Source organism: Sinocyclocheilus rhinocerous, unplaced genomic scaffold (genome assembly GCF_001515625.1).
Source record: "Sinocyclocheilus rhinocerous isolate Xijiao unplaced genomic scaffold, SAMN03320098_v1.1 scaffold682, whole genome shotgun sequence".
In the NCBI taxonomy this organism is placed as follows: Eukaryota; Metazoa; Chordata; class Actinopteri; order Cypriniformes; family Cyprinidae; genus Sinocyclocheilus; species Sinocyclocheilus rhinocerous.
Genome location: NW_015642528.1, coordinates 1,021,106 through 1,047,533, shown reverse-complemented (window position 1 = coordinate 1,047,533; position 26,428 = coordinate 1,021,106). Strand labels below are relative to the sequence as shown.

General features: G+C 38.9%; 1 protein-coding gene across 6 annotated transcripts in view; it reads left to right on the top strand.

Annotated features, from left to right (window-relative positions):
• Positions 1-26,428, top strand: part of LOC107756109 (protein turtle homolog B-like) — a 122,147-nt gene that overhangs the window by 8,386 nt on the left and 87,333 nt on the right. For all 6 annotated transcript variants that reach the window (XR_001641783.1, XM_016573105.1, XM_016573106.1 and 3 more), the window contains exon 2: positions 21,873-22,064. Coding sequence is in view for 5 of the 6 variants with exons in the window: in XM_016573105.1 (XP_016428591.1) it covers positions 21,873-22,064 (192 nt within the window). In the remaining variant the exon portion in view is untranslated. The remainder of the gene's footprint in view (positions 1-21,872; positions 22,065-26,428) is intronic.

The following is a 26,428-nucleotide window of genomic DNA, read 5'->3' as shown; positions in this document are numbered from 1 at the left end:
TTTACATGGCTTTCTAAACATGCGGCTCCTTTGTGCGAGACGCGAGTGCAACGGTAATAGATGTCCCTCAGGAAAATGTGCAAAAATATGTGTTCTGTGTGAACGGCTTGGGTTTCAGTTTTGACGTTAACAAGATCTTCTCCGCATTGATGTTCTTTTTCCCGCAATATTTGTAATTAACAACGCAGCAGTGCCGCATCTAGTGGCTTCAACTGCATAGGCTAACGAAAACATTATACTGCAACGACACTTACATCGTCATCGCATCTCGTGCGCCACTGATAAGGCTGCCTCCTTAACGCACACCTAAAATTCGAATGCAACATTTTTTCATTAAAATGTGGATTTTTATTTTAAATTCGATGAATATTCGAAATTCTAAATTTTTTTTTAAAGCCCTACTTTGCTCACAGCTGATTGGTCCAGTTTGGGTTTGCGATCTCTAACCCCGAATAAAACCTGCTCCGGAGCAGGGTAGCCGTGTAGCATAAGTTACCATGATGACGAAACCCGCTCAAAACCAACCCATCTTCTTGCGCCTGAAAACTCAGTGTTTGCTCAAACTAAACGTGAACTTACCTGGGTAAAAACTGAAACCGGCTTCGTGCTACAGGCCACTGGTCATGAGCTGGTTTAAACTGGTCATGTGCTGGTCCTAAGCTGGTCCTGAGCAGGAGCTAGTTGCTTAGGACTAACTTAGTACCAGCACATGACCAGCTTAAACCAGCTCAAACCAGCAGCCATGTTTCAATACATAACTAACCAGCATATGCTGGTTTTTTCAAAAGGGAATTTGGGTTTTGTGCAGTATGAACGATGTTGGGGTTGGTACACTACTTTTTAAAAGTCTGGGATATGTAAGTTCCCTATCGATACTTCACTCGTATCGTATCATCATTAATATCGCTGACAGCTTCGTATTTGAATGCACCTCTCGCCTGGGCCACGCCCACGCTGAGGCTGCGCTCGCTGAGACAGATCGCTCTCACTATGAGAGTTCATGTCTCGCTCTGCTTTGCTCGCGGCTCGTCTTCTTCAATGAAGGCGGCCCCACCCCTCCCCTCGTCCGCCACGAGCGGATCTGAGAGAATGCGCGCAGCACTTTTGATCTGCCTGAGTGTTTACACATAAGGATCATCAGTACTCCTCTTCTAATGTGTGGTTTGATCTTTTTAGGCGGATTAAAAGGGAATGCTGTCACTAATGATTATTATCACTGACAGCTTCAAATTGGACGCGTCTGGGCCACGCCCATGCTGAGGCAGCGCGCACGGGGCTGACTGCTCTCGCTATGAGAGCATTAAGTCTAGCGAAGCATTTTTTGAAAACATTTTCAAAAGAGAGCAAAATTCCTCTTCTGAGTGTGGGGTCCCCATACGGCAACCAGCCGCTCGAATTAATCCAACTCCTTGTCACATGGGCTGAGGCCTGACAGGCCATCCCCGGAGTGCCAGACTGGGTTTTGGGGATAATAAAACGAGGTTATTCACTGCAATTCGCTCGAAGACCCCCGCGATTCAGCGGCATGGTTCCCACCTCGGTTAGAGCAAAGACACGCACGTCCTGCGTTACGAGGTGATGAATTTGCTGGCGATAGGAGCCATAGAAACGGTTTCCCCAGCTCAAAGCGAGTCAGGCTTGACACCTGAACTGCGCCCTCATGAGACGGCTGTTCAGGATGATTACATTAAAACAGATCCTCTCGCAAGTGTGCCCAGGGGACTGGTTCTTTTCGCTGGATCTGAAAGACGCCTACTTTCACATCCAGATAGCCCCCCACTGCAGACGATTCTTGAGATTCGCCTTCGAGGGTGTGGCATATCAATACATGGTCCTTGCCCTTTGGACTGTCCCTAGCTCCTCGCACTTTTACGAAGTGCATGGATGCGGCTCTTTCCCCACTGAGACAGATGGGAATCCGCATTTTGAATTACCTCAATGACTGGCTCATCTTGGCCCAGTCGGAGGATGAGCTACTATTTCACAGATCCTTCCTCCTCAGCCACTTAGAATGCCTGGGACTCAGGGTCAATTTTGCCAAGAGCGCGCTGTCTCCCAGCCAACGTATCTCGTTCCTGGGAACAGTTCTCGACTCAGCCCGAATGAGGGCGGTAGTCACGCCAGAACATGCACTGGCTATTCAGCAGCTCATGGCCTCATTCAAAGTTGGAGCCCCTCGCCCTCTCAAGGCGTTTCAGAAGATGCTGGGCCTCATAACCTCCGCGTCTCCGGTACTTCAGCTGGGCCTGCTTCGCATGCGGCCCCTTCAGTGCTGGCTGAAACCGCAAGTTCCGTCACATGCCTGGCATCGCGGATGCCTTCATGTCAAGGTGAACCGGGCCTGCATAGCAGCTCTGGCCCCTTGGAAAGACTCAGTGGATGGAACGGGGCATGCTCCAGGGAATGTTCTGCAGAATGAAGGTGGTCTAGACAGACGCTTCCAACACGGGTGTGCCGGGCAGGTTGAAACAGGGAGCAGACATGCTATATCAGAGCAACATCCCCTCAGAAGAGTGGATGCTCCACCCACATACGGTTCAGAGAATCTGGGAGATCTTCAGCAAGGCAGAAGTCGACCTCTTCGCCTCAGAAGACAACTCTCACTGCCCAATTTACGTTTCGAAGGACAAGGATGCGTTGGCCCACGACTGGCCCAACCTCCTCCTTTATGCTTTTCCCCCGATCGCCCTGATCCCACAGGTAATCAGGCAAATCAAGGAGCGAAAACACAAGGTTCTGCTGGTGGCCCCGCTCTGGAGGACCAAACACTGGTTCGCAGAGCTGTCTCAGCTGCTTATAGCAGCCCCGTGGCCCATTTCCCTGAGATGAGACCTCCTCTCTCAGGCGAACAGAACGATATGGCACGCCCAGCCCAAACTGTGGGTTCTGAATCTCTGGCCTCTCGATGGGAGCCTACGGGACCTCCCAGAGAGCGTGCTAAACACAATATCTCAGACTAGAGCACCCTCTACAAGGTGGCTCTATGCCCTTAAATGGTCTGTCTTCTCCGCCTGGTGTATGGCCCGCGGCGCAGACCCAAAATTCCTGCGACATATCTCTGATATTGTCCTTCCTGCAGGAGCTGTGGGATAAGGGTCGTTCCCCTTCCATGCTCAAAGTCTATGTAGCAGCCATAGCAGCCAGTGGGAAGGAACAACCTAGCTGTTCACTTTTTGAAAGGGTCTAGGAGGCTCAACCCGCCTCGCGGTCTGTCTTCTCCGCCTGGTGTATGGCCCGCGGCGCAGACCCAAAATTCCTGCGACATATCTCTGATATTGTCCTTCCTGCAGGAGCTGTGGGATAAGGGTCGTTCCCCTTCCATGCTCAAAGTCTATGTAGCAGCCATAGCAGCCAGTGGGAAGGAACAACCTAGCTGTTCACTTTTTGAAAGGGTCGAGGAGGCTCAACCCGCCTCGCCCTGTCACCGTCCCTGCATGGGACCTGCCCACGGTGTTGAGGGCTCTTAAGAGCCCTCCTTTTGAGCCGCTACAGTCCGTTGACCTTCGTCCCCTGACGCTTAAGTCTGCTCTGCTACTAGCATTAGCATCGGTAAAGCATATGGGAGATCTGCAGGCGCTATAAGTGAGCCCCAGCTGCCTCGATTCGGGCCCGACAACTCTAAGGTCGTCATGAAACCAAGGCACGGTTATGTAACTAAAGTGCTCTCTACTCCATTTAGAGCACAGGTGATAACTCTATCGGCACTTCCTCCTTCAGAGCAAGACCAAGAGTTGAACTTACTCTGTCCCGTCAGGGCGCTGAAAGTCTATGTTGAGTGTTCCGCCCCGTTCAGGCGGTCGGATCAGCTTTGTGTATGCTTCGGTGGCCGCACCAAGGGTTGTCCGGTTACGAAGCAGAGACTTTCCAAATGGATAATTGACGCTATTATGCTAGCATACTCTTCTTTGGGTCTTCAATGCCCCATGGGAGTAAGAGCCCACTCAACTAGAGGCATTGCCTCCTCCTGGGCCTGGTCTAGCGGTGTGTACATTGCAGAAATTTGTGTGGCGGCCGGCTGGGCCTCGCCGCTAACGAGGGAGACACAGGTGGAGCAACTTAAACTATAACGAGGTAACAAGATGGGAGGGGCAAGACAATAGACAGGAGAGAGCACATGGCAACAGACAAACACAACACAAGCCATGTGCTCACAGAACAGTCATCTGGTGGCCCTCCTGGGCACACCCGCTGAAGACTGTGACAGGTCCTTTCTGCATAGCGGGGCACTCTGTCGTATGACAAGCAGTGCTTGGCGTTTGCCTCCTTCATGTACGCTCTTGGCCCTCAGTGAGTTCCGAGGCTGTACTGAATTATTTCGGGATGATGATACAAGGCTGGGCTGACCTCTCTGAGTTTAGCCCTTCTGCCTTTTGCGGTGCTTCCCTGCAAAATACTTGGTCCCTCTGGGCCCCCTTGGGTGCTTAAGGCAAGTTCAAGTATTAGTCGTTCCTCTAGCATAGCACGGCGGGATTGTACTGGTTCCCCAAGCGTCTTAAACAGACACAGTACGAGTGGGAATGTCGATAGGGAATGTACTCGGTTACTAACGTAACCTCGGTTCCCTTAGATACGGAACGAGTACTGCGTACTTTGCCGTGCTATGTAGCTGCACGACTTAGTCGTCGCTTCAGTCGAAGTAACCTGAGGATCCTATGGCTATGGCTTTACCGCCATAGGCTTGTGCAGCTCCGCTGCCGAGCCATTGGTTCGTTTTTAATACACTGCACGAACCAATGGCCGTGCAGTTACACTGCGTTATTAAAAGGCTTCAGTCATCGGAGAAAAAGGAGTTTTCCCCCAAAGCGTCTTAAACAGATGCAGTACTCGTTCCGTATCTCAGGGAACCGAGGTTACGTTAGTAACCGAGTACGTTTTTTTAAAGAAATTCATACTTTTATTGAGCAAGAATGCATTAAATTGATCAAAAGTGACACTAAAGGCATTTATAATGTTACAAACGTTTTTTTTTTTAGTTTGTATTAATCAAAAAACCTGAAACAATTGATCACGGTTTCCAGAAAAATATTATGCAGCACTGTTTTCAAAATTGATAATAATAAGAAATGTTTCTTGAGCAGAAAATCAGCATGTTAGAATGACTTCTCAAGGATCATGTGTCACTCAAGACTGGAGTAATGACTTCTGAAAATTCAGCTTTGACGTCAGGATTTTGGCCAGGATTTTTCAGATAAAGAGCATTTTGTGACATTTTTTACTTTTTTATGTTTGTGGTTTTTATGGTTTTCTTTGTGCAGCTTGATGGATTTGTCATGTAATATCTGATTCTCAACAGTCTTATATTGTCTGTTCTTTGATGGCTAAGATTAGAAGTATGGACAATATATCAGTATTTCATGTTGGCTAATTAGAGATGTTTACATTTATTATATCGGCTACTTGGATATTTAATTGTACATGCCCATTTCCTAATCTTAGTTTATTTTTAAAACTCTTATAGTTTAATAAATGTAAATTTTAGCAAATTTCAAAATGAATAAAACATTTTTTATACTGTGCTTTATAATGCTGTGATGCCTAAATTCACTTGTAGCATTGATGACTGTGTTTAGTAAAATGACTGATTTTAGTTTTCAGTGATTTATTTTTTTTGTCAAAATAGTATAGAATATAAATACTGGTGCCTCCATAATGAGGAGTGGTTGTTCTGTCCAATTAAATTTCAGTGTGGGTGGGGCTACTCAGCATGAGGCTGCAGAAACCGTGGCTGATTAGGACAAAAAGTCTGAGAAATATATATTTTATCATGTTACCACTTCACGTCTGCATAGACAACAGCGCAACACAGGACACTATCATCATCAGTCAGCGCTGAGATCGAGATGCCAGACTGCATGTACGATTTCACATCCTGCTGTATCGTGTGTGTCAGGAAAGGCTGCTTGACTTCACAATGAATTGACAGAGATGTAGAGAGCGCATGTGAGCGTGTGACTCCTCTGACGTGCGTGGGCCCAGCAGGCAGCCAGACAGCGTGCTGATCGCTCTCTCCCCGCCCCCTGACTGGACCGCTTCCCCTCGCGTCTCATTTTTCAGCTGTCCATTGATGCAGCGCACTCGGCTTCCTCCCGCCCGGCTCCACCACGTCCATTAAACATTCATACTCTGGCCATGAGATACTTCAGTACTGTACCCCAGGCTCTCTTCCCAGGATACTCTCTCTCTCGCTATCGCCGCCCTTCTCGCTTTTCTACCCAGCCCTCATTTTCCTCTCCTCCTTCACCACCATCCTTCAGAAGGCAATCAATTCTGAGCGATCGCTATCTGTGCATCCATCTCTCTCAATCTGTCTGGCTGCACTATAGATCTGTTAAAATTAGATTCATCATTCGCCATGAGTCCATGTGTTTGCTCACTGTGTACTGCGGTGGACGCCTGGCACGGGACGTGACGCAGGCGGGATGCTGACTGGCTGTGATGAATCAGGCCCTCCTGAGCCGCCTCCTCTCCTTCTCGTGGCATGGCGCCTACCTTCGATCAACTTTCCCCTTCAAATCCAAACTATCCAACCTTCCACCCCAATCATATCTGCACTGCCTCTTTCACTCAGAGGTCAGCCAGACCATTAATAAGATTTAAAGGTATATTCCGGATGATAAAATTGATGCTAATTAAAGGGGCTATATATACATGATTTTTCAACCTCTAGCTGTCGCATGGGAGCACTGCCTCTCAGACCAAAACAAACGTGTGCTTTGGCCTCACCTAAGCCCTCCTTTCGCCCACCCCCCCCCCATTTATTTAAAAAAAATATATATTTTTGCTATCGTTCAAACTTTAGATGTATATCTTGTAAACCACCTCACGCAAGCACTCATCAGTATGTGCTTCTGTTGTTGTTCCGTCGCATCTGTTTCTTTTTCGACTGTGAAACAGCAGGCTGGGTTAGTCGCCACTTTGTGGACAAATTAATTAGTGAAAACGTTGCATATGCAATCTAAGTGTAAAGACTACAAAATGTGCATACAATGTGGATTTTTGTCATGCACGCTTAACACTAGAGCTGCACGATTTTGGATAAATTGAGAATCACGAGTTTTTTGTTTTAAATAGAAATTACAATTTTCCCGCGATTCTGAAATAAGCAAAATAACATGTTATTTACTAGAGGCTTTGACAAAATATTGATTGCCTCATTCTATTAAAAAGTGTTTAATTAATTTGAAGGAATGATTTAATGACTCTTTAATACTTCACTTGTTCCATTGCTGAATGAATCAGCGTTTTTGAACGAGTCTCTTGAATGAATGATTCAGTGACACTTGCTAAATACATTTTTAACAGTCACTTGTCGCCACCTAGTGGTGAAACAATGTAATCAACATTGTAACCAACAAACATTATTTGAAGCACCAATTTGAAGTGAAAATTACTTTCAAAAGATGATTTGCTCCATTTTGATCGCTACCATAGTGTTTATATCTGAACTATAAACTTTTATCCCAGTACTTCTATGATTACTTCTGGTTGTAAGACAGAAATAATATTGTGCAGTTTAGTGTTGTCAAATGACCCGGTACTTCGGTACCAAGTCAGTACTAAAAAAATGAAAACTGTATTTCTGAAGGAAACCGACTGTCTTCAGAAAATTATGGATGTCATTTTCATTTCATCTTGCCTGTAATGCCTGAGCAGCGTTTGTGAGCGCAGCGCTTATTTGATGAGACACTTACAATGGAAGTAAATGGGGCCAATTTTTTTTGCCATTTAAAATCAGAAATGTGAAACATAATTTTATAAAAGCGTGTACATAAATTCTTTCTAAGGTTTTAGGAATTATATTGTCATGACAATGAAGTTGTAAAATTTTATATATATTGTAATTATTTTAATTATATTTTAATATAAGACACAAATTAACATAAAATATAAGTGAGCATTTTTTTTCCACACTAAAATAATATTAAGACATTTATGGCTATAGGCCTACTACTTTTTTTAAAAGAGAAATAGAAGGACAAATGATAATTAACGTTATGCCACAAATGCTATTGATTAAGCTCAATTTGTTTTTGGAACGTTCCTTTAATGTAGCAATCTTCTTCTAAAAGACTGGCAGATTTAAGAGCAGCTGACTTACTAGACTATGGTACTTTGATAGTTTTTGCTGTTAAATTAATATTTTGGGTTGAATAAGTAATTTTATGCTTGTGTTATATAAGGGGCGACATGGGACATGACACGTTTATGTGCTTCTTCACAGTGCTGTGGAGCCAGTGGGAAAGAAATGTTGTCAGGAGACATTCGATGTGCCATCTTGCCATGTGCAAAGTGTAATCTTCTGACAGATTGACACCAAGTCATCTGTTAGCCCCTGTGTTTGGGAGATGAAAAGACCATGTGTTCTGTGTGTGTTTTAATTTTGGGCAGACTGCAACAGAAATATTGCTGCATTGCTAATGTCTGTTGAACTATGCAGATGAGTTCTCACAATGCGCAGGGGCCAAACAAGCACCAACCTAGCATTAGCCAACCAGATAGACCAGCACTAAACTAGCAACATAGAAATTCAAGTTGAGACATGAGTCTGTCTGATACTTGTACTACTTTCATTGCATCAACAAACAATTTTGGCAGGAAACAGCTTGATATTGACTGTTTAGCCAGTCACTGTTACAAATGAAAACAGTTTGCTGAGCTAGCTTGCTACTGTTAGCGTGTTTTCTGTGCTCTCCAGAGTGCAGTGGAATGAACTACAGCATGCAAAAAGCATACTAGGTGCACACAGTGAAAAGGTGAAGGGGAGGTAAACAGGGAATAGCTGTCAGATAGAAATAGAGAGATATATTGCCAGAGAATCCAATTGCTGCTTATATAATGCTAGCCAGCGCAGAGAATCGTAGGTGTCTTCTGCCAGTGCTAACCCAAATGTGCATGTGTTTGGGAATATATTTAGATACAGATTCTGTTTTTGTCTCAGTTATTTTTATATTCGATAGGATTAATGACCTGATATTTTGAAAGGCGTTCCCGGGAATTGCTGTAGCGACTAGCGCTGCTTTCTTTGAGTAAAAATTTGCCAGTATTGTTATTTTTTAAATGAGACTCTGTATTGTTGTAATCCACATTTTCCGAGCAAAATCCACATTTCAGCATGACAATAAAACAATTACAACAATTATTGTAGTAAAATATGAATTTGGATTAGCTTAAAACTGAAATCCTGCTTTTTGAGAATCATTCAAAACCAGTGAGATGGTGTTAGCATGTGCAGGTTTTAGGGGACAATAGGTTTTAATCGTCCAATCCCAAAAGGACAGTTTTCCCTCTTTTTTTCTTCTTCTCTGTGCACACGATTGAGAAATACGTGATTTGGATACTCTCTGCCTCTTTATTAAATCCACTCAAATGTCATGTGAAATACAATTGTTATGATATTATGCCATCAAAGTTTCTTTACTGGACATTTTACCTCAGAATTTCCTTACAAAGCGCCATAACACTGAGACAATTATTCTCTCTGGAAATTTGCATAGACATCTTAATTATGCTGTCATCTAGGATACCTCATTTTGGCAAATATATTATTCTTCATGGAAATTCTAATTATAAATAAACATATTTGATTCAATATTGAAAAGTATTAGAGTATCGTGCTTAGTGACATGCTAATATCAAACTCTGTTAAAATCAGTTGTAAGATGAGTTTCCCATGCAGAGTGCAATTTGTGAGGCTTGAAAATTTTCTGCCTATGTACTAGAGCTTTCAGAATCAATTATTTATGAGGTAGCATGACAGTTTGGATGTTGCCGAAAGTAGCTGCCTATTAAGGTTTTGAAACAGCTAATGTTTCTCTTCCATCCTGTTTGCTACGCAGAGCATGTGTAATCAGTAATGTGCAGAGATTTTAAAGGGAATGATTTTGGATCTGCAGTCTCGGTTGCGGAAGTGATGCTGGAAGGCTGCAGATAAATCACTGACTCTTCAGCCATGAAAAGTTACAGACTAAGAGGATTGAATACAGTCAACATTTCCCCAACAATATAGGATTAGCAGCCGGCGCCTGCCATAGATGCCTGGGTATATTCACAATCTCATATATTACAGTGCGCCCACCATTGTCAGATTTGCTGTCTTTGCTGGCAAATGAGCACAGTTTAGCTTAATGGAATTTCACAAGTGCTTAAACATTGTCCAAATTCTGCCCAGCTTTCTTACCTTCCCTTGTAAAAAATAAGTACAATTTTGCATACTTTTTAAAGAAGTATTTATTACTGAAATAATACTCAGTAAAATAATATATTTAGGTGCAAACGGAATGTTTTCTGGGACTTAATTGCATGTTAATTGCAATTAAATGAAAATGTATTATATTATTTGTGTGTTATTTATTTTACATTTATATTAAATGCAATTAGCTGATCAATAGAGTGCTTTTTTTAACAACTTACGTTGTAATCAAATACATCTTTATATGTGATTTCATAATCATTTTCTTTGAATACTGTGCTACTGAATATATATATATATATATATATATATATATTAATATTTTCATAATTTAAAAAATTTGTAATATTTTAAAATGTACTTTAAAGTAAAAGCTTTAATTTGACATTATTACAAAATGCACTTTTTAAGTGTACTTAACTGTGAAACTGGTGAAAATATACTCTAAGTATACTTAAGTGGCCTTTTTAAAATTGATATTGTATTTTCTGAAAGTACAGTTTTTTTGAAAGTACTGTTTTCTGTGCTTTTGAGATTTGAAGTGCACTAAAAGTGGTTTTAAAAGTGGTGCACTAAAAGTTTTTCCGTGTAGTCTAGAGAAGAGATAACTACTTCTCATGGATCACACCAAATCCCCCGAGGTGTATTGTAAAGTGACTCAAAATCTGTCAGCATGAGAACTATAATCACTTTCCACTTCCCTTTATTGACAGTCACATCTAATTATTAAACTACAATGAATCATCTAGCATAGCAAACCAGTACAGTATTAATTTGAGTTTTTGTTTTCAGCTATGAATTAGAAACATATTCTGTGCAAAGTAATGACAGCTATAGATGGTTAAAATGGAATTTAGTTATAATTCAGAATAAAAATAGATGCAAGAACGTAATCCAGTCAACAGAGGCAACGGTGCTTCCTTTTAAACATTGTAGTTACCTGAAATATGATTGTATAATCCATCATTTTTCCTGGATTTAAACCAGCATGTGTCAGTCTGTTTTTTGGTTACTTGCCAGGAATCAAAAAAGGCAATTGTCACAGTAGTTTTAAGACCTCATTAGTGGAAACCAATATTTTGTTTCTGTTTCTGCCTAGCCTGTTATTGAGTCAGCCTCTAACGTCATTACTACACAGTCATTTACACACATGCCTAAAGGAGGAGTGAAAGCTGCCTGGGAGAGTTGGGGAGGAAATCAGACTATCCTCTGAGGAGTTTGTGGAGCTGGATCTTAATCATGTGGCCCCTATCTGGAGGATAGATTAACCTCTGTAGCCCTGACAACGCAAGCTCACAACAGCTGCGGGATATTGAAAAAAGAATTGGCAGCGAAACGAGAAGTGAGATGCGTCTAACAGATGACACATCAAAAAATCAAGAGAATATTTTTTGACATAACACATAAGATTTGCATGTTATTTTTCAGGGTAGAGCTTCTCATTCACAAATGTCAAAAAGACTATTAAGTGTTAAACCGTATTTCATAATTTGACCATATGGTGCTGCTGCTATCTGTGACCACACAATGTCTGTGGATTATTTTAGTTTTGTATAGGGAGCGGTTTTGCTGTTTACTATACATTTTTAAGCTGATGAGACTTTTCGGCCCTCTACAGCACATGCTGAGCTTTCTAAAGATTAGGTTTCTCGACCTCACAGCCAGCGTGTCACCCTCAAGACACCCTTGACAATAAACACAAATCAGTTTTGTGCATATTTAGTGCTTCAGTGAAATCTTACATTTAGGGATGTGCTAGTCTACATATGTCAGCTAAATTGACTAGTTGCCTGAACCACTAGTTGACTAATCTCTCATGAAGAAATCCTGAAAGGAAGTTTTAAGATGTTTTTTAAAAAGGTTTTAAACTTTGCATTGTCCCTAAATGGAATGAAAATAACAAAAATGGCAAAAGACACCCAAACTGTTTGCAACGTAATCTTATGGCAGATTGTAACAATTTTACATTTTGGTGAATTGGTGGCTATTCATATAAACTTGTATGATCTGATTTGTCTATTTTTGCACGATCTGTTCATGCCCCACAGACGGTTCAGTAGACTGTTTTAAGTCTTAACATCACACATTTCTGTATAAGTCACATTGTACAAATTCATATGTAGCGCCATGTTATAAAATAGTATTATAATATAAATTTATCGTTGAATTGGGTGAATGTTTCTGGCTGTTTCTATGGTGTTTCAATAGGGATAAACTTGAAGGCATAGCATACAATAAAGGTTTTTTAACTGTCCAGTAACTGAAGTCCTGCAGTCGACTATCACAATTCAACAATACATAACTGTGCTTACTCAAAATGCGCAAATGTAATGCGTTGTTAAGGTTTCACCATTATACAGTATGTGACCCTGGACCACGAAACCAGTCATAAGTAGCACGGGTATATTTGTAGCAATAGCCAACAATACACTGTATGGGTCAAAATTATCGATTTTTCTTTTATGCCAAAAATCATTAGGATATTAAGTACATATCATGTTCCATGAAGATATTTTGTAAATTTCCTACCGTAAATATATCAAAACTTAAATTTTGATTAGTAATATGCATTGCTAAGTAAGGACTTCATTTGGACAACTTTATACTTTACTCAATATTTTGATTTTTTTGCACCCCAGATTTTCAAATACTTGTATCTCGGCCCAAATATTGTCCTATCCTAACAAACCATCAATGGAAAGCTTATTTATTCAGCTTTCAGATGATGTATAACTCTTGATTTAAAAAAATGTACCCTTATGACTGGCTTTGTGGTCCAGGGTCACATATATAAACCTGGTTCAGTTGTCTTTGTTGTCTCCTGTGTTTCTTCTCCACTGTTGACAAAGCCACCAGCCTGTCTGAAAAAGACCTCAGTGATTGTGCCCCTGGCAGAGAACATTGTACGAACACTATATTAATTATATTCTCTATTTCCATCTCTTTGAGAGCACTGTGCTAGAGGGCTGAAGGAAACAGCCAATTAAGTGATTTCCTCTCATTGCATTTTAAGTGTTAGGTCTTTAGCATTGTTGTTTTTAATGGGAGGGAAAAGCATCCATTTAGCATTTCTGCAAGCTGAGACATAGTCTGGAGTTCTCATTGCAGGTCAAATGCAGATGAGATTTGCTGAAGTAATTTCTAGTAATTTGCTTCTTACTTTGCACAGCCATCCAAATTCTAATGCTTTGAAAACATGGTTTTAGGCATTACTGCATACAGTGTAGTCATTTTGAATTGACTTACATTAAACAGAAAAAAGCAAATGTATTAGGGAATATAAAGCGATATGTGCTGGTCTACCATGAAAAGTGCTGTGTCGTTCAGTCTCAACCTAATGAAAGAAAATGGATTAAACCATTAGTCTAGATTAAGTACTCTGTATTTTTCTGATACTCTTGTGCCAATTGGCCTGTGGTACTAAAGTTGATTGTGTAAAACCATATCGAATGGAAAGGAAAGTTAAATGTATTCATGTGAAATCATTAATGTGTCTGTCAAACTACTATATTGCCTTTTATTTTTCTGGGTACAGAACATTTTCTACAGATTGATAAGATCCCAAGTCATGCCTCATGTCAGATCATTCCGGAAAGATTTGGCACTTTAGAAGAATAGAATGAAAAGATTAGGATGGGATTACAAAGAAATTTAAAAGTTACTTTGGAGGTGTTAATCACCATTTTGGATTGTCTGAAATGTTGAAATCCCATACAATATCAAAGCTCTGTGACAGAGTTGTATCTCTAAAGTACTTTAAAACTGTAGCTTCCAAACCTATACGATACTTATAATTGAATGGGGTCATATGATGCGATTTCAATTTTTCCTTTCTCTTTGGAGTGTTACAAGCTCATGGTGCATAAAGAAGATCTGTAAAGTTGCAACGACTAAAGTCTCAAATCCAAAGAGATATTCTTTATAAAAGTTAAGAGTCAACCACGCCTACCTAAAACGGCTCGTTCTAACACGCCCCCACATGCCTATGTCACGATGTGGGAAGATTTGCATAACACCGCCCAAATGTTCACGCAAAGAAAGAAGGCGTAATTTTTATTCTCACTGTAGTATTGTTGTATGTCGTGAAGACGCTGTGTGTTTCGTAGTGAACGCGAAACTACTTTGTTTGGCCTTCCAAAAGAGGGCGATATCCGTTTCGTCATGCCTAGAGCTGATCCGTGCTGGTCTCTGAGGAAATACATTAATTCGCGCTGTGGATCGCCGGATCGGCTTTCACCGTGGACAAAGCGGAGTCCAGCCCGGGGTCGTCACATGTGGTTGCTCCTTTGGCGAATCCGCCGGCCCCGCCGTTCTCAATCCCACCCGCCACCGCTCACTCTAGCCCGCCGTCCTCCGCTCACTCTAGCCCACCGTGTGTGACGCTGTGTGTTTCGTTGTGAAAGCGAAACTACTTTGTTTGGTCTTCCAAAAGAGGACATGACTAGAAATCAGTGGTTAAGTTGTATTTACAACACTGTTCCAGAACAGTTCAAACCAAATATTCAGATGTGTGCAGCGCATTTTATGGAGGACTGTTTCCTGATCCTGGTAGAGTAGACTACAATGCCAGTTGTTCTGACTCACAGACTGTAAGTACGTTTTCATAGTTAAAGAATTTGCCACTGAGTAGCGCTTGTTGTTTGTCATTTCTCCGATCACAAATGCAGACATGGTTTTATGTTACGCTCTGGCCGAACAGAGCATCACAATATGATAAGGGGCGTAACATTTCCTTCAAACGCTTGAGGTATTCGGCCAATCACAACGCACTGGATAGCTGGCCAATCAGAGCACACCTCACTTTTCAGACCGATGAGCTTTGTAAAAATCAACGCGTTTCAGAAAGGCGGGGCATAGAGGAGAAACAATAATGTACAGTATGTGGAAAATAATGTGTTTTTTAACCTTAATTAAACCGCATAAATACATATCATTACACCAAATACACAAAATAATGTTCTTATTAGCAACATCATATGACCCCTTTAACTTATCTACACGATCTGCGATTTTAAGTAGTTTTCTACACTACAAGCTGTAGCAACAGCAGCTAGCTATTTCGATGCAGGGCCTTTTTAAAAGTACAAAACAATGAGGCTTTTTAAGGAATTTATGATATTAAACGATAGGCTAATTGTAGTCTTATGAGCACTTAGGACTGAACTTACAGTAGACCTGTAGAAATAAGCCTGAAAACGTCAAGCCAGAACTAAGAAGAAAAGTTCATTTGGGGCTTATATTCTGGTTTAAGTCTTAAACTCCAGCTGACCAATTAGGTTAATGTCATACGTGCAGGGGTAAAGCTCTAAATGTGGTTGGCATGCCATTACTGTCCTCTCAGTAGACCAAGAGTATGCTGATCCACCCTTAGCCATCTGCCCCTAATACTAGCATTCAGCAGGGGGTAAGAAGCTTGGTTTGGGACCCACATCTGCAGTGCCCTTTTAAATCTGGAGGCCAGATTGGTCTAACATTTGCATAACACAACTGTCATTTCTCACTTTAGAAAGATATGTGAAGTTATATGTTCTTAATAAGTAACTGAACCAGGGATGTCTCCTGCCAGCCTTTAACCTAACATGACCCCAATCAGCCTTTGTAAACTTTGACACAGAGCAACTTTTGCATGTATAAACATTGCATTTCTTTCTTGTTTGTGAACTCATAAGCATACTTCATAAACCAGACAAACATGAAGTAACCAGGGACATTAAAATAATCTGTTAAGTGGGAGGGACACATTCTAAATCTTATCAGTCTGACTCATGAATATTAATTAGGTAATGTAATATTCAGCCATTAATAAATATATATATATATATATATATGAAATCTATATATAAAATGAGTTTCTACTGAATCTGTATTTCCTGAATCTGAATATTCAAATGCTTGAATACATTAACAACATTACAAATATTTAAATCTTTATATAAAAGAGTATTTATATTATCATAATTTATAATAATATTAGTATTATACTAATATTATGGTAAGTTTAGTATAGGGACCGATTCTCACTATTACAACTAGTTGCTTATTAGCATGCCTATTATTTATTAATTTATAATTAAACTTATAAAACACATATTCTGCATGACCATATTCTACATTCCTAATCCTACCCAATACCTAAACTTAACAACTACCGTACTAACTATTAATAAGCAGTAAATTAGTAGTGTATTGAGGCAAAATCGTAGTTAATGGGTTGTTAATAGTGAGAATTGGACCTTAAAATAAAGTGTGACCAATATTATTATAAAAAAATGCTATGACGTAATACGCCTCAAAAGTGTATGTGATATAAATCAGTGACATTAACATAGTAAATGGTCACATTAAGTATCAATCAATCATGTCAAATCATTTAGGGAGCTGTCAGATGTGATATTCACCTTGAAATATGGGAGTAGCTATGGCAGGTTACTGTGTAGCAATCAGCGCATTCATTAAAGATTCTGCTCACGTGAGACAGCTGGTTGAAACCTCAAAGTTATGCACTGCCCCCAGTTCCTCCTTTGCAATTAGAGGTCCATCAACTCTAACATCTTACTCTGTGGTCATTACTTAGGAGTAATTTCTAGTTATTTATAGAAGCAGGCATAAGTAGGTTCATCCTTCACAAAGCCAACCGCTCAGAGGTGTTTTTTACGAGGCTGGTCATTACAGCTCAGTACCTGTTCATAGGAACATTGATAAAGTGATTCAGGGTGAACTGGAATGAAAATTGTGGTGGAGTGGTCATCTTTTATGGAGGTAGTTTCTTGGCTGTGATTTTCTGAGATATACTGTCTTCACTCCCCGTATATATGGGTCCTGTTTGGGGATAGTAAGATTTTTTTCATGTTTTTGAAAGAAATCACTTATACACCAAGGCTGCATTTATTTGATTAAAAATAGTAAAAACTGTAATATTATGAAATATTATTACAGTTTAAAATATGTTCTTGTATTCTAATATATCCTAAAATTCATTCCTGTGAAGCTGAATTTTCAGCAGCCATTGCTATTAGTCTTCAGTGTCACATGATCCTTCAGAAATCATTCTGATTTGCTGATTTGGTACTGATTTTGGAAGCTGTCACTTTTTTCAGGATGTTTTGATCAATAGAAAGTTTAAAAGAACAGCATTTGTTTGATATAGAAGTCTTTTGTAACATTTCTTTTAAATCAATTTAATGCCTCCCTGCTGAAATAAGTATTAATTTATTTTAAAAAAAATTTACTGACCCCAATCTTTTGAATGGTGATGTAAGTAGTTCATTCTGTATTCATCTATAAGTCATTTGATAGCTTTTTGTTAGGAACAGACCTAAATTTAAGTCAATTTTTTAATAATGTTTTTTCCAGTTGAATCAGCGATTTGAACTAGAGAACCGAATCAAACTGATTACTGATTGAGTACTTTAGAACAACTCAGAACGATTCACACAATGATTCAAAATGATCATATTTGGGTAAACTATTCATTTAACTCCGTCCAAAAATTTCCTTCATGATAAGCATAAAATACATGACAAAATAAGTGCAGATTCTGTGTCTTCCCATAGCATCCATTGCATGTGTACTAAGTCTTATCAATAAATATAGTTACAGTAAATGGTCATAAAGGAGAGGGAATTTTCGTTATCTCTGGCCTGCATACAGAGTAGCATGAAATAATCTAATTATCCACATTTGAATGAATCTGTATCATTAGCTATTTAGCTCAAGAGTCTGTTTATTCTGCTCAAGCTGTAATCATATGATTAAGTCACCTGAAATCAGCAGCTATCATTTCACACTGATTTTAGGAATAAATTATTGGTAGGGTTAGGTTTAGGGGTAGGGATTGGGTTTAGTCTATATTTTTGGACAGTAATGTTGATCCAGGATCAACAAAAGATGTTGATCCAGGAACATGTCTTACTTGGCAAAATCATGGCGACCTTTTCTGTATATAGATTTTTTCTTTAATTAAAGGGATCCTATTATGCTCTTTCCTATTATGCTCTTTTACAAAGCCGTGATTTTGTTTTGGGGGTGTACTAGAACAGGCTCTCATACTAGGTTGTTCGAAAAACACATTACTTTTCACTAGGGCTAGGCAAAAAATCAAATGCGATTTTCATGCGAATCTCGTCAGTAAAGCCGCTTCTGGTGATTAGTAGTTAGTCTCCAGCACGTGCGTTCAGATGGAGCGGCATTTACTACACAGAGCCGTAGATCACTGGCAAGCTACACAAAATCACGTTCAAAATCGCAGGCGATTCATTGCCGATTTTGAACGCGATTTTGTGTAGCTTGTAATCACTAATCATACTAATCACAAGAAGCGGCTTTACTGACGAGATGCGCATGAAAATCGCATTCGATTATTTGCACATCCCTACTTTTCACATATTTTACATTATTACAACACCTCTCTCCACAGTCTGGCATAAACGGCTCGAATAGTTCCTGTATCAAATGAAGGCCCGCCTTCTGAAATACGAAATGTGCTGTGATTGGTTAGCTGGGCCAGTGTGTGTTGTGATTGGCAGCACTCGGCGGCTCGTCGGGAAATGTCATGTCCCTTACCACTGCGAGCTTCAGTGTAAATATTGCGTCAATATCAAATCAATTTGAGCGTGATTTAAACCCGGATGATTGTAACCACTCTAAGTTCGTCTGCCTTGGGAAAGTTAGCATATCTCCGACATAGTGATAACACTCGTTGCTTTCTCTAGTGCAGCTCAACCAGGTCTCGTCCCATTCATCGATCTTTGTGATATCAAAAATCCCAGAAAATATGCATTGTAGTCCAAACGAGTCATTCGTTGTAGTTTTTGAAAAGTGATTTCTGTTAAATAAAATATCTCCTTTTGAAGTGGACTTTGAGCTTTGTAACTTTGCAGATCTTTTTTATGCTCAAACAGCAACATTACAGACTAACTAAAGTTGAAAAAGCATAATAGGATCCCTTTAAGATTTCTCATTTGTCTTGCCATATTGATTTTGTTACTGGCGGAAATAGATGGCAATATTATGACTCTTGGGTGTTAATTCAGTGTTTTCAGAAGAAGCACACTGTCCTGAATCAAATCCTTCACAATCTCAGAGCACTTACGGGTTACTTTGACCTACTTTCCTAAGTGGGATTTTCAAAGGAAGTACGGTGCCTCCAGCCTTCCGCTACATTTATAATGTTGAGCAAGATTTGTGAAGATGATGATGAGCTGCTAGATCGTTAATGTATGCCTAATAAATTGATGCTTTCCATCAGTATATTCGTGCAAATTTGATGATAAGTCTGAATTTTTATACATATCAAAACATATCTTCGAAAAAGTCTGAAAACCAGTTTGCCATCTTCTACCAAGGGTAGTATTATTATATTATATTATATTATATTATATTATATTATATTATATTATATTATATTATATTATATTATATTATTTGATATTATTATCTTATATTATTTATTTATGGTTGCATTACATTTGATTTCCTTATTTGGAATATGATCAAGATTACATAGGTGGATGTGTTAAGGGAGTGGCTGTTGGAAATATAACAAAAATATAACAACCACTCTATTAATGAAATGACTTTTGAAGATCAGTTCATTTGGATGCACAAGATTCCCATCACTATTTCTACTACTACTGCTATTACTAATTATAATAATAACCACACACTGATATGTAAGTGCAAATGTAAATAATTGGGCAACTTAAATTCTATTTATGTATTTATTTATTTAAGTTTTAAAGGGGCACATACTTATGTTTTCTACCAAATGAAATACTTTTGAAAAACCAAACAAAACCAAACAAATGATGTTTGGATTTTTAGTGCACAGAATGCTTGGGTCCCCTCTGTTGTAAATGCACATCCTTTTTCTCTCAGGGCTCAAGTGGTTTGACTGGCTCGATCCCTTGTGTCTTTCTTTGTAAACGGGAGTAAATCTGGAGGGGAGAGGAGAGAGAGCTGCTTGTTAACCGCTTGTTGCTCTCAGCCGTGCAAACAGTGAAGTCATACCTTCCAAGGCTTGTTTTGCTCACCGGTGATGTCACCAGCAACCAATCAGCAGGCGCTGCTGCAGTAGGTAGTGGGTGCAGCGGGAGTCTTGGGTATATGCACGGGGACGCGCCGGCGGCTCTCCGGCTCTCATCATCACATCATTACAGGGATGGAGAGAGAGAGAGAGAGAGGAAAAGCAGCAGCTGAGAATATCTAATCACAGTCGCGAGTCAGTCATTTGATTCCCCAGCTTTTTGTATGTGATGTGCCTCACAAAGGAAATTACATACTGAATAAATCAATTTTAGTCCACCTAGGCTTGCATTAAGCCAGACTGTTTTATCTGTCATGTTAGGCACCTCTTAAGGAAGCTATCATACACTGATTATGCCAGTTTTTCATTGGCCTTAAGCCAAGGTCAGTTTTGCTCGTGAGGAAAGCAAGACTTGGATTTGTATCCCATCTAATGCAAATATTATATTTGATGAATCATTTTTGATTACCTGTTTATTTGCTGTGTGCAAGATAAGCTCGGATGTCATGGTTACTGTAGCAAAGGTTGAAAGATTGATAGCCGTTTCTGATAGCAGTTGATACTGTCATTGCTTAAATAGCTTTCTAGGAAATTGTGATTTGATAAAACTCACTCATCTAGATCAGTCTCAGTGTGGTTGTTGTAAACAAAATATTCAGCTTTTCAGGCGTGTGGGACATACAGTGGGGTCCAAATATTTGAGACCATTGGTGAAATTGCTTCTGTTTGCTTTTATTTGATAAATTAAAATTATAAATTTAAGAGCTTAATTTATTTAGTTTTTAATTACACATTTTCTGTTTAGAGATGATTGTTTAGAATCATTTAAAAAAATATATTAGAAAAATATATTTTGTAATATTTTTCATTAATTACATGCTTCATATGAACAACATATGTTCATATGATTTTTTTTAATCTGACATAACTGTAATGACCCTAGTTTAGTTATGGAGTCAGTTGTGAACTTATGGCTCTAAATGATTCACTCACTTAGTGAATCTGATTCAGACTGCAAAGTTTTGAGACTGTTTTGGGAATCTTTTTGACTGGCTCATTAAAAAGAAGCCCTTCATAAGAGTCATTTGAATCAGACATTGCAGCTCACGCTGTGTTTGTTGTCACGTGGAAATTTTTTTTATTTTAAGCCTAATTATTATGTTATCCAGCATGATTTGAAAATAATCCAAAGAGCATTTTATGCTTCAACGAAAGCAACAACTGAGTGACCATCTGTAAGAAATATATGATCAATGTCACTAATATGATAATTTGATTAGTGACCTGATTTGATTAGTATGTTTTACATTATTAAAAATCATACAAAATCTTTCTGTTTACTTCCAGCTATAATAAATAGGGGACAAAAAAAAATCTATAATTAACTACATTGGTATTGTAGTTAATAGAGAATGAATGAGTGTGTGTATATTGATTAGTAAAATAGTTTCAGGATATCCGGATATAGTTAATTAATGCAGAATTGAACTTCAATCAATGCTTTAGTGGAGCACATAGTCTGCAGACTTACTTGATCTACTAACCAAAATCTATTTTCAGCTGTTAGATGCATCATTGCTCCCCAGAGCAGTTTCAGTGTGTAGCTGGTACAGTCCTAAGTGTGTGTGATTGCTCATCAAAGTCCACATGTTCTCACAGGTGCCCACGGAGTCAGAGAGGAGCCCCAGTTTGTGACAGCTCGTGCAGGGGAGACCGTGATTCTGGGATGTGACGTGGCCCACCCACTCAACGGCCAGCCCTACGTGGTGGAGTGGTTCAAGTTTGGAGTGCCCATCCCCTTCTTCATCAACTTCCGCTTCTACCCTCCTCATGTGGACCCCGAGTACACCGGTGAGCTCGAATTTCCACCTCATTTTATAAAATTTTCCACAGAAATATAGCCACTTTTCATCATTTGGACAGAATGATAAAGATTTTTATTAATTAAATGATTAATTATTACATTTAATACAGGAAGCTCACATTTTACATCAGTTTTAGACATTATTTCTTTCAGGCAGTGTTTTGCATTGGAAGTGACATTTTTCTCTTTTTTTCCATTTCACATGAATTAAGCTTTTTCATGCATCAATATGCACATTAAATTGCACTGAAACATCACATGAAATTAGTGAACAGTAAATGCCTGTTTGGTTCAAGGTCATTATTTGCAGTCTTCGTCAGATAAATCATTGAATATATCCAAACAACACTAGGATTGTTTCATCTCAAGTGTGATTCTCCTAAAATTACCCTTATGTGAAGTTGGCTTTCTGCATCTCGTCCTGTTTATGATCTAAGAGAACAGCATTTGTGGATATTGCAGGTTGGGATGTACCAAATCAAATTGTGAGTTAAACTACAGGCTGGTATTGACTTTAAGTGTCACTTTGCTTTTCAGACCACAGTTTTGTTTCTGAGTTATACTAAATGAACACAATGAAATTACACACCTACAAAGAAATACAAGAGCGATTTATATTGGAGGAACATTTAGTCATTTACACTTTATTGGGTGGATCTGTAAGTTGGAGGCAGACTAAGAAATTAAATTTCTCACCCACCAGACACAGCTGGTAAATGCCCATTTTTTTAAAATTACCATTAGTATTACTGTGAAAAAAAAAAATATATATTTTAGATGTTTAAAAGCTATTTCAACACTACTAATTCAGATGTGTAAAATAACTATTTTATTTTATTTTATTTTGTTTAATTAAATTTTTATTTTATTTAAAAAATATTTTAATTAGTTTTATTTAATTTAATTTTTATTTTCCAGGCACTGTCCAAGAAGTACTAGCATTTATTAAAAAATTAGTAGATTACAAATAGCTTACAACAACCATGTCTTATCTTATTTACAAACCCATCAGTATCTGCCTTTTTTTGCTTTTGGTCTGTAAAATGACAAGTTTTAATTTGGTCAATAATCTGCCTATAAGTATAGGTGGCTGGTCTGTATCTCTAAGTGACGGATAGCTCACCTGTTTAATTTTTTTTTTCATATGCACTGAATCACAGCAGGTCGCTTAGTCATTTGTTTGACCCACTGAAATGGAGATATCTCACTGTTGTCTCTGAAATCAGCCCAGTCCAGATCTCAGTACATTATTTAATCTCGCTCACAGAGGCTGAAAGCTTTATCACAGGGCAAGAGCCGGCCGTGTCAACAGATTATGAATGGAAACGTGCGGGTTGGTTTGAAGAAAGCTCTTATCTTTTGCTCCAGTGTATCTGGCGGTCCAGATCTGTGGACAGGTGGAAGAGGTGCTGATCTCAAGAGCAAAGCATCAGCCGAACAGATGAAAGAGGTTTCGGGATGAGGTGGAGGGGAGCGCGGGAGATCAAATATGATCCTTTTCTTCCTAATTGAGATTGGAAATTGCATCATTGATAAGGAGTGGAAACAGAAAGGGCATAATTTAAGAGCATGTCAGATTTATAAAAGCAAAGAAACTGTGATAGTTTATCAGACGTGGCTCAGGGCAAGATATGCAATTTTAATGGCTCTCACTCAGAGTGAATGGTAATGAGATTGGGAAGTTTTTTTGTTTTTTTTACTTTCTATCATCTTGAATCCTCAGCTGAATTTCCAGCAGAGATTTTAACACATTGTGCAATGCTGAGCTGTATTTTTAAGCAGATTAAGATATTAAAAAATCTTGAAGGCAGTTGACACTAAAAAAATATTACTACATTATAATTATAATTAATAGTATAATAATTAGCATAAATTGCTATTTTAATAATGGTAATTTATTGCTTTTTTGATATGTATAAAAATGCATAACTATTTGAAATTGAAATTAAAATAATTTGTTGTTTATCAGTATCGGGCAATTTTAATATCTGTGTAGTACACATACCAGTAACATATTAGTTTGTTGCAGTAATATGTACTGTACATACTGTTCTGTGTGTATCGTTCCACACAGGAAGCACAAATTCCACATGTCTTTTATCTGTTCCACTGACTAGGATCCATAATTGCCATAGATGGCCTTATGACCTGTATTTACATGAGTTCTTGCATGAGGTCTCATTCAGCAGTGTATTTCCTCTGACCTCTGGCCTTATATTGGGCATCGCCTCCTCCAGATTAATGGCTCTACTCAGCACATCTACAGTAGTTCTGTGTCTTAGAGTGTGAGACCCCTGCTGTAATAGTAACTGGTGTGCGTCCAGCATAACTCAGGCATAGATATCCGATGTCCACCACAAAAAGCCTGCTTGTCACCAAATGACTCTATATGAATCCCATGTATTGGGTCTTTGTGTAAGCATGAGATTGAGAGAAGATAAAGTGGCCACATATGTGAGAGTCAATGTATTATTCATCAATGCTAGATGGAGTTGAAATAGCAATGCTTTAAAAGTTTTAGTCTCGTTTACCCAGAAACAAAAAAGTCTCTGGTTCCCATCATGCATTGAGACTTGTCTGAATCATGTTAATTACAGCTTAGCAAAACCCTGACTATTTAATTCAAATGTATAAAATAATTATTTTATTTTATTTTAGTGTTTTTAGTATTTTGTATTACCTTATTATATTATTATATCATTTTTTAAATTTCAGTTGAAGTCCTAGTAGTTTTATGTGTTTTTGTAATTGTTTTTACATTTTTATATTTCTATTTAGCTATTTTTGTAGTTTTAATATTTCAAATTCTTTGAATAAAATGTATTTATTTATTGTGTTTTTAAGCCTTGCCATATTTTTTATTTTTATTTTAATTCAGCTTTATTTCTGTGAATGAAAATCATTTTTAATAGTGTTAGTTTTAGTGAACAATAATAACACTGCATCATTTACTCACCCTCATGTCATTCCAAACCTGCATTACTTACTTTCTTCCTCTGTTTTTCTCTCCATATAAAGGTCATTGGGTTCAAATTCTTTAAAATTCTTCTTCCATGTTTGAACTGTGCCTTTGACTTAATGAGAGAAAAAGAGGAAAAGTGGAAAGAATATAAAAAAGTAGGAGAGGCTGTTTCATGCTTCCATACTGTAGTATTGACCTCCAGCGTGTCACTTCCTGAGGACTATCTTTACCCTACATCGCATGTCAGCGTTGTTTCTCTTGCTCCCATCAACACTCTCTCACAGCTGTAAAAATAGGCCAGGTGTTTGACCGCTCTCGTTTCGCTTCTGGTTCTCCTTCAGTGTTATTGATCTGCAGGGCATCACAGAAGCTGCTATGTGTAAGGTATATTTCTGAAGTTTTTTGATTGTGCGACCTTGGTGTTCAGTGGGCACAATTATGTACAATTTCCAGTAGCGCCAATAGTGCTGCTTTTCTGTTTGAATGAAGAATGTCTGAAACAGTTTGTCAATTTAATATTATTTCAAACAAAGTAGTTATGCTTTTTTAGCTTAAAATAAACACACAAAAACATCTTTTTTTCTGACCGTCCAACTAATGCACATACAAGATTTTATTTTTCGGACTATATTATTGAGTGCATTTGCTTAATATTTTTTATTTTGTATGCTGTGGGACTATAAAAATTCCTTTCAGACTGTGTATTGGCCGTGGCAATGCCATTTGTATTGAAAAAAATGTTTTTGAGGACAAACACAGGCCCTTAATAGCCTTTAACGCTGCTGTCTTGCAATCCCTCTGCCTGTGCTGATATTGTTTCCTGCCATCTGTCCAGCACTGTTGCCAGAATATAGAGAAAAAGGCATAAATCCCCCTCTCTGCTTGACCCTCGAAGACAGCCAGCTAGCTATATCATAGTGTCATGATGGATTTGCCCATGTCTGGCGCAGTTAGAGATGTGTGTTTCTCCATGTGCTCACGGGAGTGTCTGGAATTACTGTGGGCCACTTCGGCTCTCACTTCTGCCGTCACGGCCTCTGGACCTGACACTGCTGTCGCCAAAACAACATTCATGAGTGATGCGGCTGTGGACCCGGGCTGTGTACATTATTGCAAGACCGAAGATAAACAATTAGATTGAATTAACTTGAATTAAATGTGTAAATGACCAATGGCTTTTTTGTTTTACGTACCAAACCAGAAAGCATTTACTAAAAGTCCCTACTGGAAAGACCAGCTTGGAGTGGTGTGAAAAAAAAGAAAAAAAAAGTGTATATATATATATATATATATATATAAAATAAAAGTTTTTGTTTATGTAATAAATGTGTGCCAGGATTATGGACTATTCTGTGTGTGTTTTTGCCCCTGTGACCCAGTTTCTTCCTC